At 39.1% G+C, this 13148-nt stretch overlaps 1 protein-coding gene across 4 annotated transcripts in view; it reads right to left on the bottom strand.

Moving 5' to 3' along the window:
* MFSD6 (major facilitator superfamily domain containing 6) overlaps positions 1-13148 on the bottom strand; it is an 89536-nt gene that overhangs the window by 61780 nt on the left and 14608 nt on the right. For 2 of the 4 annotated variants that reach the window (XM_070359645.1, XM_070359662.1), the window contains exons 2-3: positions 9691-9774; positions 87-1695 (exon numbers count right to left, since the gene is read on the bottom strand). In XM_070359645.1, the coding sequence (XP_070215746.1) occupies positions 87-1642 (1556 nt within the window). In that variant the 5' untranslated portion in view covers positions 1643-1695; positions 9691-9774. Of the gene's footprint in view, positions 1-86; positions 1696-2524; positions 2645-9690; positions 9775-13148 lie in introns of all 4 variants that reach the window. The other 2 variants (XM_070359652.1, XM_070359657.1) reach the window with 2 other exon arrangements.

The raw sequence follows: 13148 nt of genomic DNA, 5'->3' as shown, positions 1-13148 counted from the left end.
AATTATAAATGTGCTCAAAGGATCTTATAAACTATGAAAAGATAGAGTTCAACTGCGAGGGGCAGCAACAGTAGGCATACTCTTACCTGATGTGGCCAATCAGTTCAATAAGCTTGTGACTAAAAAAATAAGCTGTCAGCTCAGACACATGGCTCAGGACTGAACAGACCCCAAAGAGAGTTGTTGTTCCATTCAGGTCCTCCAAATGCCAGTAGAGAAAGGTGAACACGAAGCCATATCCGAAACCCATAAACCAAGCCACGAACAACACGGAGCCGTACTGCACACTGCAAAGCAGCCTGATCAAGTCCCAGAAGCTGAAGGCCTGCGAGTGGCTGGTGGCGGTCGGTGTCTCCTCAGAGGACTCCGTGGAGCTGTTCCGCTCCACCTGAGGGATCTCTACCTCTTTCCCTTTACTTTCACTGTTTTTGAAGTGGCTGTAGCGGAACCGGAACTGAGTAGCAACAATCAAGGCCATGGTCATGAGAACCCCAAAGACGAAGAAGACGATCTGGTAGTTCCGGTACTCGGGCGGCTTACAGCCCTTCCCTTCGATGAGCACGTCTACGTGGGTGTAGTCGATGCCGATGCCCACAGACAGCATGGCCAGGCCCCAGCCCAGGGACCCCCACATGCGCTGCAGGCCGTAGCGGTCTCTGTGCTTCCCCAGGTACTGGAGTGTTATTGTGTCCACGATTGTGACGGAGGAGGCACTGAAAAACTCTCCTATGACAACAACTACCAAGACCACCAAGAAGATGGCCTCCACTTCTTGTTGATCATAAACAAGAGTGACTCGGTCAGAAGGTACAGACTTGGTGGTGGTGACCATAGAAGTGGTTGTCTCCCTGGCTGCATTTCCTGGAGGGGTAGAGGAGGTTGCAGTGCTTGAGTTCAAGGTCACAATATGGTCAATAATTTCATCAGTCTGAGTCTGCAGAGTGGGTGCACTGGTCTTGTTTGGAGCTGTCGAGAAGATGACAGTTTCTGTGACATTGGGCCCCACTTCTGACATCACTGGCCCACCATAAGGAAGCAGGTGCCTTTTGTCACGAATTCTTGGGGAGGTGGTGATGAAAGAGACAATGGAGGAATTCGTTGGCAGGATAGTGAATGGGTGACTTGAATTGGTGGGATGAACTGTCGGGGGGATCTTTGGTACACATCGCAAGGTAGCGGGTTTGACAAATCCAATGCCCAGGTTGAATAAAACCCAACACAAAAGAGAAAAGAGGAGGACGATTTTGCCTTTTTTAAAGCGATCTGCAACTACACCCCAAAAGGGGGCACTGCAGAATTCAATGAAGTATCGAATACCTACCAGCAGTCCACTCTGGCTGGGTGACATTCCCAGCTGCTTGTAATACACAGGCAAAAGGGGGTAGAGAGAGCCATATGCAGAGTAAAAGAAAAAATAAAAGACCTTGGAAATGAGAAGATCATTGTTTATCTTAACGCAGTGTTTCTCTATCCAGTCTATTTCCTCCTCGGGAATAGCAGCTGTTTCAGAGGGGGACGGCGTTTCATTTGAAGGTGGTTCTGGTTCCCTGGAAATACCATTAAAAGGATCAGCAAGCACGTATTTCCTCTTCTGTTCCTCTTCATCATCGGTTAAGATGGCAACTTTATCATCTGTCGCCATGGCTTATCACCACCATTAGAAAGTTGACGACCTTCAAAATTTTGGCTGTTGATCTGTAAAGTAAAATTTAAAAGAAGGCTTAGTATGAAAATGATAACATTTAAACATAAGAGTTTCACCTTGTAGGAAATAGAGGAGTTTCAAACTACAGCTAAAAATAATAATTGTGAGAGAGAACTATCACCATTCACTTGCAGCCATACAATAATGATAAGGAAAAATAACTTTACAAAAATCAAGTGCTCTCTCTGTGGCCACTGACTGGCTATAAGTACATCTTCTAATAGTTCATTCTTCAGGTTCATTCTCAATCTTTTCACTGATTCCTAGGGAAAATGTACAAATAATAGGGATTACGTCTAAACCTAAGAGTGGGTAAACAGTATTTACAGTTTCTCGAGTTTACTTTTCAAACAAACCCATTGCACTATGAAGTCTAGAATGCTTAGAAAATAAAGGCAGCTAAAACCATTTCAGTTTCTAGGGAAAAAAAAAACAGAAATAAGCCCTTAACCATGACTACAAATGTGATGAGAAAAAGGGACCCAATCGCACATTTGCATCTGCAGTTGGTCACTACAGCCATAACAACGATATCCTGATAAGGAAGTAGTCCTTACATTGCTTATATCACATACATTTTCTTTTTTTTCTCTCTCTCTTTTTTTTTTTTAACATACATTTTCCAGATGTGCTTTTATAGACTGTAGTTTAAGAAAATGTCAGAAAAACAGCAGATAGCATTTACTGAGCACGTACTCTGCACCAGACAACACTGAAAGGCCTTTAAATGTGTTAATTCACATTCATCACAATATCTCTACTGTCTCCTCCATTTTACAGATGAGAAAAAATGAGGCGTAGTGAGTTTAAATAACTCACATGTGCACAAGGATTTGAACTCCAATATTATGATTTTAGGCTTCCCATATGGCTCAGTGATAAAGAATCCACCTGCCAATGCAGGAGATGCAGGTTCAATCCCTGGATCAGGAAGATGCCCTGGAGAAGGAAATGGCAATCCACTTCAGTATTCTTGCCTGGGAAATCCCATGGACAGAGGAGCTTGGGAAGCTACAGTCCATGGGGTCGCAAAAGAGTCAGACATGACTTAGCAACTAAAACAACGACATTATGGCTTTAGGACATATACTCTAGTATAGCACACTAAACTGCCAAATATCACATTTTGGATAATAAAGTGCTATTAAATCTTTTTATGAGACAGGGTGTTTCATATGAAAGATAAGCAATATAACAAAGGGATAAACTTATCGGAACAATGCCACATTCCCCGGAATGTCCTTTTCTTCTATTATACAAATGATTAAAGAGTCAAAAGGTCTTGCTTACATCAAGATTTGTCAAGGTGCAATGAGTATATTTGTATGTAGGAGGTGTCATATTAAATATCTATTAATTCCTTTCATCTTCTTTACTAGAGAGAAATAACTCCACCCTTTGAAGTACATTTTGCTCTCCCTTTTCCCAAAATGAGAAGTAAATTTCTGAAGATCTTCCAAAATCATGCTTGTAAACACTTAAAAATCTCTACCTAGCTCCAGGCAGACAGTAGAAACATAACGTAATGAGGCCTGTGTAATAAGTCAAATAAGTCAAATTATCTTTTACCACCAAAAGCCAGGTGTCAACATAGTTCTAGCTTTGAAAATGTTCATATATTTCTCTTTTTTTTTTGGTTAAGTTTTTTTTTTAATCTGAGGTAAAAATTAAAATTCATGTAACAAAATTAAATTCATGTAACAAAAAATGAGCCATTTTTTTTTTTTTATTTTTTTCAGATTTTTATTTTTTTTATTATTTTTTAAAATTTTATTTTATTTTTAAACTTTACAATATTGTATTAGTTTTGCCAAATATCGAAATGAATCCGCCACAGGTAAAGTGAATGATTCAGTGGAATGTAGCACTTTCACAATGTTGTACAGCCATCACCTCTCTCTAGTTCCCAAATCACAGTTTTCTTAATCATGGAAAACTTTTTTCATCTCCCACAAAACTTGAAGGAAAAGCAAAATCCAACCTTCTGCTGCCAGGCTAAAAGATTTTCCTCACTGTTCTCTATTATTTTTCTTTCATCTCTAGTGCCTCCACCTACTCAAGTCAGCACCTCCAATTCTATTTCATCACCTGAAAAACACAGTCATTCTCCTTCGGACTTATTTTCTAAATTAATTTAAGTTTGAGTTCAAACTTCAAAGAAATATTTGTCATTTTTAAAATGTATAAAAATCACACGACACTTCTGGTAAAAATGGCAGATTGAGCACATCTGTTTTACTGCATCCCTAAACCTGACTCAAACGGCAACACCAACAAACACCCACGCTTTTAAAGTCATAATCCAAGCTGTGAAAATTAAAAGGTACATAATAGCAATAAAATAAAATTCTGGAAGCCAAAACATAGACAACTGGTAAATAATGGTGAATCTGAGAAAACTGGAACCCTGGTTGACTGTGGGGAAAGCCAAGAACAATAAATTACAATTCATTCCTCAGAGTCCCTCAAAGGCTCACAGGTTGGCCATATGAGGTTTATCTGCAAGTAAGAGGATATGTGTTTAAGTGGGGGTTGCTGCTAACAACAGAGTTAATGGAAAGTCTGGACCCCAGCGCAGAAGGCTCAGTCCCCTTCCCCTCTCCACCTAGCTAGCCAATCAACTAGAGGATATCCCTCTGGAGAGGATAAAACGGAGTTCTTGAGTCATAGAGGACCAGTAACAGCTGAGATTACGGCACCATACTGAAAAGAGGGGGCCGCTGAGTGAACATACACATCCGAGATTCAAGCCCTGGCCTGGACCCCAAGCCCTATCCCACTTGCCACACTAGGTTCTCAGAGGCTGGAAGGGTCTTCCCTGGAGAATTTGACCAACCCAAGAGAAATGACCTCTCAATCATGATATTGAAACCTCCCCAACTAAACTATCCAACCAAATCACTCCACACAGGAGCTCAGGGTCTTAACAAGCCCTGTCACTAAATGTAAGCAGTCACCAAGAATTCTAAGACATTTAACAAATGGCTCTTACAGGAAAGAGGGAATCAAAACAGACAGGAAAAAAAATCAATATGGAGAAAACAGAAGTTCTATGAGGAGGAAAATAGTTCTTAAATATAACATTAATATTTTCATAAATAAGATACATACATGCTACAAACATGCTTGAAACAAATAAAAAAAATAGAAAGTTGAAGAACAGAAATAATAGAAAGTCTCAGCAGTGTAAGAAATATATATATAAAGAAAAACAAAATGGAAATGTTAGAACTGGAAAATACAATAACCAAAACACAAAAACTCTATGGATGGACTCAACAGCAGAATGGAGGAGAGGGAAGAATCAGTGAACTGCAAGTATAATAGAAATTATACAATCTTAACAACAGAAAAAAAATAGATTGAAAAAAAATTAACAGGGCTTCAAGGACCTGTGGGACTATAACAAAAGATTGAACATTAATGACATCAGAGTCCTTAAAGGAGAAGAGAAAAAGAGCAGCGCTGAAGTATTCAAAGAAACAAAGGCTGAAAACATCTCAAAAGTGGCAAGAGACATGAACCTACAGATTTAAGAAGCTGAATGAACTCTGAACAAGTGAAACCCACACCAAGACACAACATAGTCAAACTGTAAAAACCAAACACACAAAAAATCTTGAGGGCAGAGACAGAAATCACAACTTACCAACAGGGGAAAAACCATTCAAATGATAGAATGTTTGTTTCTTTAAAACCGGACCCAAGAAGAAATACAATATTTTTTAAATGCTGAAAGAGAAAAATTGTCAAGCAAGAATCCAGTATCCAGAAAAAAAGACAGTCAAAAACCCAGGAAACTATGGACCAATATCCCTTATGAACACAGACATGAAAATCCTTAACAAAGTATTAGAAAATTTAGCAAGAAGAATTGTGCATTATGACCCTGTGGGATTTATTCCAAGGATGCAAGGCTGCTGCAGTACTTGAAATTCAATCCATATAATCCACCATATAAACAAGCAAAGGAAAAAAAAAGGTATCATGGTCCTAACAACTGATGCAGAAGAAGCGTTTGACGAAATTAAACACTCATTCCTGAAAAGTCTCAAAAAATTGGAATAAAAGGGATCTTCTTCAACTCAATAAAGATCTCCTACAAAACCCCACAGGTAGCATTACTTTTAATGGTGGAAGACTGAATGCTTTTTCTCTAAGATAGGGAAGAAGGGAAGATGTTCTCATCACTCTTAGGCAACGTCGTGGTGGAAGTTCTAGCCAGTGCAATACAGGGAAAAACAGGAAACAAAAAGTATATAGATCAAAAAGGAAGAAACTGTCTCTGTTTACAGTGGCACGATTGTCCATGCAGGAAATCCCAAGAAATATAAAAAGCTTCTAGAAAGAAGAAATATTTCAGTATAAATTAACAAAACATGTACAGGACTATAAGCTGAAAAACTACAAAATGCCAGTAAAAGAAAGAAATCTAAAGAAATGGAGAGCTACATCATGTTCATGGGCTGCAACACTCAACACAGTAAAGACTTCAATTATTCTCAAATTTATATACAAGTTTAACACGGTCCCTATCAAAATCTCAGGAAGGCTTTCTGGGAATTTGGGTGAGATCACTCTAAAATTTGTCTGAACAGGAAAAGGAATTAGAATAGCTAAAGCTGGTGTCTCAGACGGTAAAGAGTCTGCCTGCAGTGCGGGAGACCCGGGTTCGACTCCTGGGTCAGGAAGATCCCCTGGAGAAGGAAATGGCAATCCACTCCAGCACTCTTGACTGGAAAATGCCATGGACGGAGGAGCCTGATAGGCTACAATCCATGGGGTCGCAAAGAGTCGGACACGACTGAGCGACTTCACTTCACTTTAAAGCAACATTGAAAAAGATTTATCACCTGAAGTGAAGTCGCTCAGTCGTATCTGACTCTTTGGGACCCCATGGACTGTAGCCTGCCAGGCTCCTCCGTCCCTGGGATTCTCCAGGCAGGAATACTGGAGTGAGTTGCCAGTTCCTTTTCCAGGAGATCTTCCCGACCCAGGGATCGAACCCAGGTCTCCCGTATTGCAGGCAGATGCTTTTACCATCTGAGCCACCAGGGAAGCAACATTGAAAAAGATTTATCACCTAGCCACATACTAATCAGGCTGTGTGATGCTGGCAGAAGAACAGACACATAGATGAGTGGGACAGAGCAGAGAGCCCGAGAATAAATCTATGCAAACATGTCCAAGTGATATCTGACAAAGATGCAAAAACAATTTGGTGAGAGAAAGATGATGACCTTTTCAACAAACAGTGCTGGTGCAATTAGACATCAGTAGGCAAAAAATAAACGGCTCATACGTTATATGAACACTCACTCAAAACACATCATGGATTTGAATGAAAAACTATAAAACTTTTAGGGGAAAAAGACCCCTAGATTCTAGTGCTAGGCAAACAGTTCTTAGACTTAATACCAACAGCATGACTCATAAAAGGAAAAATTGATAAATTAGACGTTATTAAAATTAAAAACTTTTGGCCGAAACCAACACAATATTGTAAAGCAGTTATTCTCCAATTAAAAATAAATTGATTTTTTAAAAATTAAAAACTTTTGCTCTGGGAAAGACTCTATTAAAAGAATGAAAAGAGGACTTTTCCTGGTGGCCCAGTGGTAAAGAATCTGCCTTCCAGTGCCGGAAAAGTGGTTTCAATCCCTGGTCCAGGAAGATTCCATATGCTGAGGGGCAGCTAAGCCCATACACCACACGAAGACTCATCACAGCCAAAAAAGACAAGACAAGCTGTAGACTGGGAGAAAATATTTGCAAGCCACATATTCAACAAAGGGCTAGTAGTATCTAGAATATGTAAAGAATTCTCAAAACTCAACAGAAAATATACCAAACAATCCAATTAAAAAACAGACAAGACATGAAGAGACATTTCATCAAAGAGAATATATAGGATATACAGATGCAAATAAACTTGTGAAAAAATGTTCATTGTCACTAACCATTAGGACATAAGTTAAAAACATGATATACCACTACGTATCTATAAGAATGGATAAAATAAAAAATAGTAACAACACCAAATTCTAACATCAATAAAGAGAAATTAGATCATTCATACATTGCTGTTAGGGATGTTAAATGGTACAGCCACTCTGCAAAGCAGTTTGGCAATTTCTTACAAATTAAAACAGTGACTAGTGACCCAGCAATTTCACTTTTGGGCATTTATCCCAGAAAAGTGAAAGCTTATTTTCACACAAACACCTGTTCACAAATAAAGCAGCTTTATTTGTAATAGCCAAAACCTGGAAACAGCTTAGGTGTCCATTGCGGATGAATGGTTAAACAAACTGTGGCACCTCAATACCACTGAAAACTGTTCAGCAATAAAAGGGAATAAATGACTGACACAGTAACCTGAATAAATCTCCAGAGAATTAAAAAGAGAGAAAAAAGCCAATCTCAAAAGATGATGTACTCCATGATTCCATTCACAGACCATCCTAGGAGTAACAGAAGTACTGGTGTGGAGAACACAAGAGAGACTGCCGGGGCTCACCAGGAGTGGTGTGGGAGGGGGAGGAGGTGGCTGCAAAAGTGTGACAGGAGGGCTCTGGTGCCCTGAAAGTGCTCTGCATCTCGACTGTATCAATGTCAGCTGTTCTCCTAATGGTTTTGCAAGATGTTACCACTGGGGAAAAGTGGGTACTGGATCAATGGGCTCTCTCCGTATTATGTCCTATAATTGTATGTGAATCTACAATTATCTCAGAATAAAACAGGTTAATTTTAAAAACTCAAGATAGCAGTTACCCTGGGGTGAGGTAGTAGCTAGAAGAAGGTCTGGGATCCTGATAATTGTTTTCTTTTTAATCTGGATCTTTTATTAAATGGAAGTGTTCACTTTGTAAGAAGTCAGTGAACTATATTATTTTTCAACAGAAAATTAACTTGGGGGGGGTGGGGTGGGAAGGGGGTTCAAGAGGGAGGGGATATATATACATACATACACACACATATACTCAAGGCTAATTCACATTTTTGTATGGCAGAACCAGCACAACATTGTAAAGCAATTATCCTCCAATTAAAAATAAAATTAAAAAAATAAAGTGAAGCACAGAAACAAAAATGAACTTAAAGACTTGAAATATAAAAAGAAAAGAGATGAAAGTACAAGAGAAAAGACAATTATAGGATCACCCAGAAAGACAGGTATCTAAAAAACTGCAACTCTGAGACAAAACAGAGAAAATGAAGAGATGGGAATTCTTTAATTCAAGAAAATTTCTCAGAACTGAAATATATGAGCTGTCTGAAATGACCATGGAGTACTTGACATAGTGGATAAAGCAGACCCAAGCCAAAGCACATGAGTAAGCTCTCAGAACTTGAGAACAATCGGATAGTCCTACAAACTCTTAGAGGATAAAATGTGTCACATACTAAGGACCAGGAACCAGAATGGCTTCAGGAGTCCCAGCAATAACCCTGGAAGCTATTCCCAACCAAATTATCACTCAAGTTTATAGGGGGAAAAAGACACTTTACATACACAATTTCTCAAAAAACAAATGCACCTCTCGTATATCCTTTCTTAGGTTGAGCACCGCCAAAACAAGGGAATAAAACAAGAGAGAGTAAGACATGGAATTTAGAAAGTAAGAGAACTAACACAGGAGAGAGGCAAAGGAAAGATGGTGTGCTGGTGACTAGAGGTCCTAGGCTGGCGCAAAGGGCAGGTGTCACTGGGGCAGGTCTGTAGGCACCAAGCAGATGCTTTGTCAGCAAAGTGACATCGCCAGGATACCAGTACCTCTGAATGTCCTAAGGTTAGACCATTGCTGAGAGTTTAGGGTTTAATTACTGGTAAGTGTAGAGAAAAGTAAATAAAACCCTGTAAGAAAACAAAAAGTTGCACAGGAAAAGACAAATAATCATACTTCGCTATTCATACATGTCTCAGCTACATGCTCATAGTAATGTAAGCAGTGAGTAGTAAACTATTCAAAATTGCCACATACCTATATGAAGAAAACAGGGAAATGAGAAGGCTGAATGCGCATGGAGAGCCGAGGCAGGATGGACACTTAGCTCTGTATCTTCCACTGTGGGAAAACAATAGATAATGCCTTCATTTAAAAACCACGAACTTAGAACACCAGCTTTTTATTTCAAAACACACTGGTAAATATCAGAATAATCACCTTAAAAGCAGAAAGTGAAAGTGAAGCTGTTCAGTCACGTCTGACTTTTAGCAACCCCATGGACAGCAGCCTACCAGGCTCCTCCGCCCATGGGATTTTCCAGGCAAGAGTACTGGAGTGGGGTGCCTTTGCCTTCTCCCCTTAAAAGCAGAGAATGTATTAATATTTGCCTCTGAGAGAAGAAATGAGGCAAGATGGTGTAAAAAGTCTAATTGAAAAAAAAAAAAAGCCTTGCAAACTTGCTCAGTTTTTTAAAAAAGCTTTGTATATACATAACTCATTTTAAAAATAAAAATCAAAGCTAAAAAATAATTATGCAGTTGTAAGAGCTATGTTTTTTTGAAAGATAATAATCAAAAGCAGTTACTAGTATCCTTCCATCACAGACTAAAAAGAGTTTTCAGATTTGTACAGATCAAATTCTAACTGCACGAATTCTAGCCAGGTGGCCTTTATTTAATTATTCTCCATAAATCAACTGCTGATTCTATAACAAGTGGGTCAGAGAAGGACACAAAGTTGCCTTTAAAAAGCATAATTTCTAAATTGTTCAAGGGATGATGAAGAACTAATGCCCAAATAGTAATTCAAAGTTGCAAAATATCTTACATTAGGAGGTTGATTTAAACCTTGATGAGTGACTTTCCCCTAAACCATTCTTTCCTCTCCATCAGATTCAAATGATTTTTGATTATCATAAGGTTATGAAAGGTTTCTCTTGGTACATGAGTCCAGGTGTTAAGTAGTTCTCAGAGTATCAACCAATGCAAAGTAGTGAAGAAAATGTTCATGTAATATGACATTCAGTACCTGTTATATGAATGTCACATTCAGTAACTTTTTTATATGAACTTCAAATCTAAAAATACAAACAAAAACTTTTTGTTTCAACTCAGGATATTAGTGTTCAGATGCTAAAATTTTCAGGTCATCCTTAGATACTGAAGAAAAGGAACTGAGATAATCCACATTGTGAATACAGAAACAAAATAAAGTATAACTATAGCCATCTGTAGACTGGTTCCAAACTAGTTCCAAATCGGGAAAGGAGTAGGTCAAGGCTGTATATTGTCACCCTGCTTATTTAACTTATATGCAGAGTACATCATGAGAAATGCTGGGCTGGATGAAGCACAAGCTGGAATCAAGATTGCCGGGAGAAACATCAATAACCTCAGATATGCAGATGACACCACCCTTATGGCAGAAAGTGAAGAAGAACTAAAGAGCCTATTGATGAAAGTGAAAGAGGAGAGTGAAAAAGTTGGCTTAAAACTCAAGATTCAGGAAACTAAGATCACGGCATCTGGTCCCATCACTTCATGGCAAACAGATGGGGGAACAATGGAAACAGTGAGAGACTTTATTTTCTTGGGCTCCAAAATCACTTCAGGTGGTGACTGCAGCCATGAAATGAAAAGACGCTTGCTACTTGGAAGAAAACTTATGACCAACAGCATATTAAAAAGCAGAGATATTACTTTGCCAACAAAGGTTCATCTAGTCAAAGCTATGGTTTTTCCAGTAGTCATGTATGCATTTGAGAGTTGGACTATAAAGAAAGCTGAGCCCTGAAGTGATGCTTTTGAACTGTGGTGTTGGAGAAGACTCTTGAGAGTCCCTTGGACTGCAAGGAGTCCATCCTAAAGTCCAACCAGTCCATCCTAAAGAATATCAGTCCTGAATATTCCTTGGAAGGACTGATGATGAAGCTGAAACTCCAATACTTTGGCCACCTGATGCAAAGAACTGACTAATTGGAAAAGACCCTGATGCTGGGAAAGATTGAAGGTGGGAGGAGAAGGGGACGACAGAGGATGAGCTGGTTGGATGGTATCACCAACTCAATGGACATGAGTTTGAGTAAGCCCGGGAGTTGGTGATGGACAGGGAGGCCTGGCATGCTGCAGTCCATGGGGTAGCAAAGAGTTGGACAAGACTGAGCATCTGAACCTAACTGATAGCCATCTGTGTAATTAAAAGATCAGGAACAAAAAAGAAACAAATGAACTCCACCAAAACCTCTGTGTTTTAATAAAATTAAAACGGGTCCCAAAGCAGGACATGCTTTGGCTGACTTAGATTACATTTAATTTGCCATAAGGATTGACAGAATAAGTATAGGGAATAGTAAGAATATTTATATACTGGATGAAGTACTTACTCTGTTTGCAAACCTAGGAGAGATTTTGTTTATTTAACAGTCCATCAACTTGAACCCATTAACCTAATATTTTGTTTTAAACTTCTGAATCTTAAAGATTTTTTAAAACAAACTTTTAAAAAGAGAGAAGACATTTTAAATTATAAGCAGAAACAAATCTATGAACTTCTCTGGAAAATCTTTATTATAGGTTTGCAGTTAATCCTACTTGGAACATTTTAAATTATAAGCAGAAACAAATTGATGAACTTCTCTGGAAAATCTTTATATAGGTTTGCTGCTGCTGCTGCTGCTAAGTCACTTCAGTCATGTCCGACTCTGTGCGACCCCATAGACGGCAGCCCACCAGGCCCCGAAGTCCCTGGGGTTCTCTAGGCAAGAACACTGGAGTGGGTTCCCATTTCCTTCTCCAATGCATGAAAGTGAAAAGTGAAAGTGAAGTTGCTCAGTCGTGTCCGACTCTTATCGACCCCATGGACTGCAGCCTACCAGGCTCCTCCATCCATGGGATTTTCCAGGCAAGAGTATTGGAGTTGGGTGCCATTGCCTTCTCCGATAGGTTTGCAGTTAATCCTACTTGGATGAAGAGGGCAGGGGGGGCGGCTTTTGTTTTTCAGAAAATCAGAAAAATTTTCTCACCTGGCACTCTCTAATGATCTTAATCAACATCATTACTGTGAAAACCTGGAAAGGCATTCAACTAGTATCTACACCAAGTCATTAAAAAATAGCAGGTATTTCTGAATTATTGATGAGAGGTGATGAAATCATTCTTGTTAAAATTGATAGCTTTCTTCATTAAATATTTAAATTCAAACTGCTAAAACATATATTGAGTTACCCACAAGTAGATGAGTATGGAAGCAGATTCAACTTTTGAAGAAAAAAATCTTAAACCTGAATATATTACTTGGAACAACAAATGCCAAAGGTCAGATCTACCAACACACTATGATGATGTGTGCTTTACTGCAGCAGTGACATAACATCGGTGTCGGAGAGGAAACAACCCTTGGCTTACCCAGAAGGGAGACATTCCCTCCTGGCAACATTGCTCTCTTAACGCACTGCTGCCCAGAGACCAGAACTGAGGCTGCAGATGGGGAAAGAG

Source organism: Bos mutus, chromosome 2 (assembly GCF_027580195.1).
Source record: "Bos mutus isolate GX-2022 chromosome 2, NWIPB_WYAK_1.1, whole genome shotgun sequence".
Lineage (NCBI taxonomy): Eukaryota > Metazoa > Chordata > Mammalia > Artiodactyla > Bovidae > Bos > Bos mutus.
Note: the sequence above shows the minus strand (reverse complement) of the source record. Positions and strands in the feature narration are given on the sequence as shown.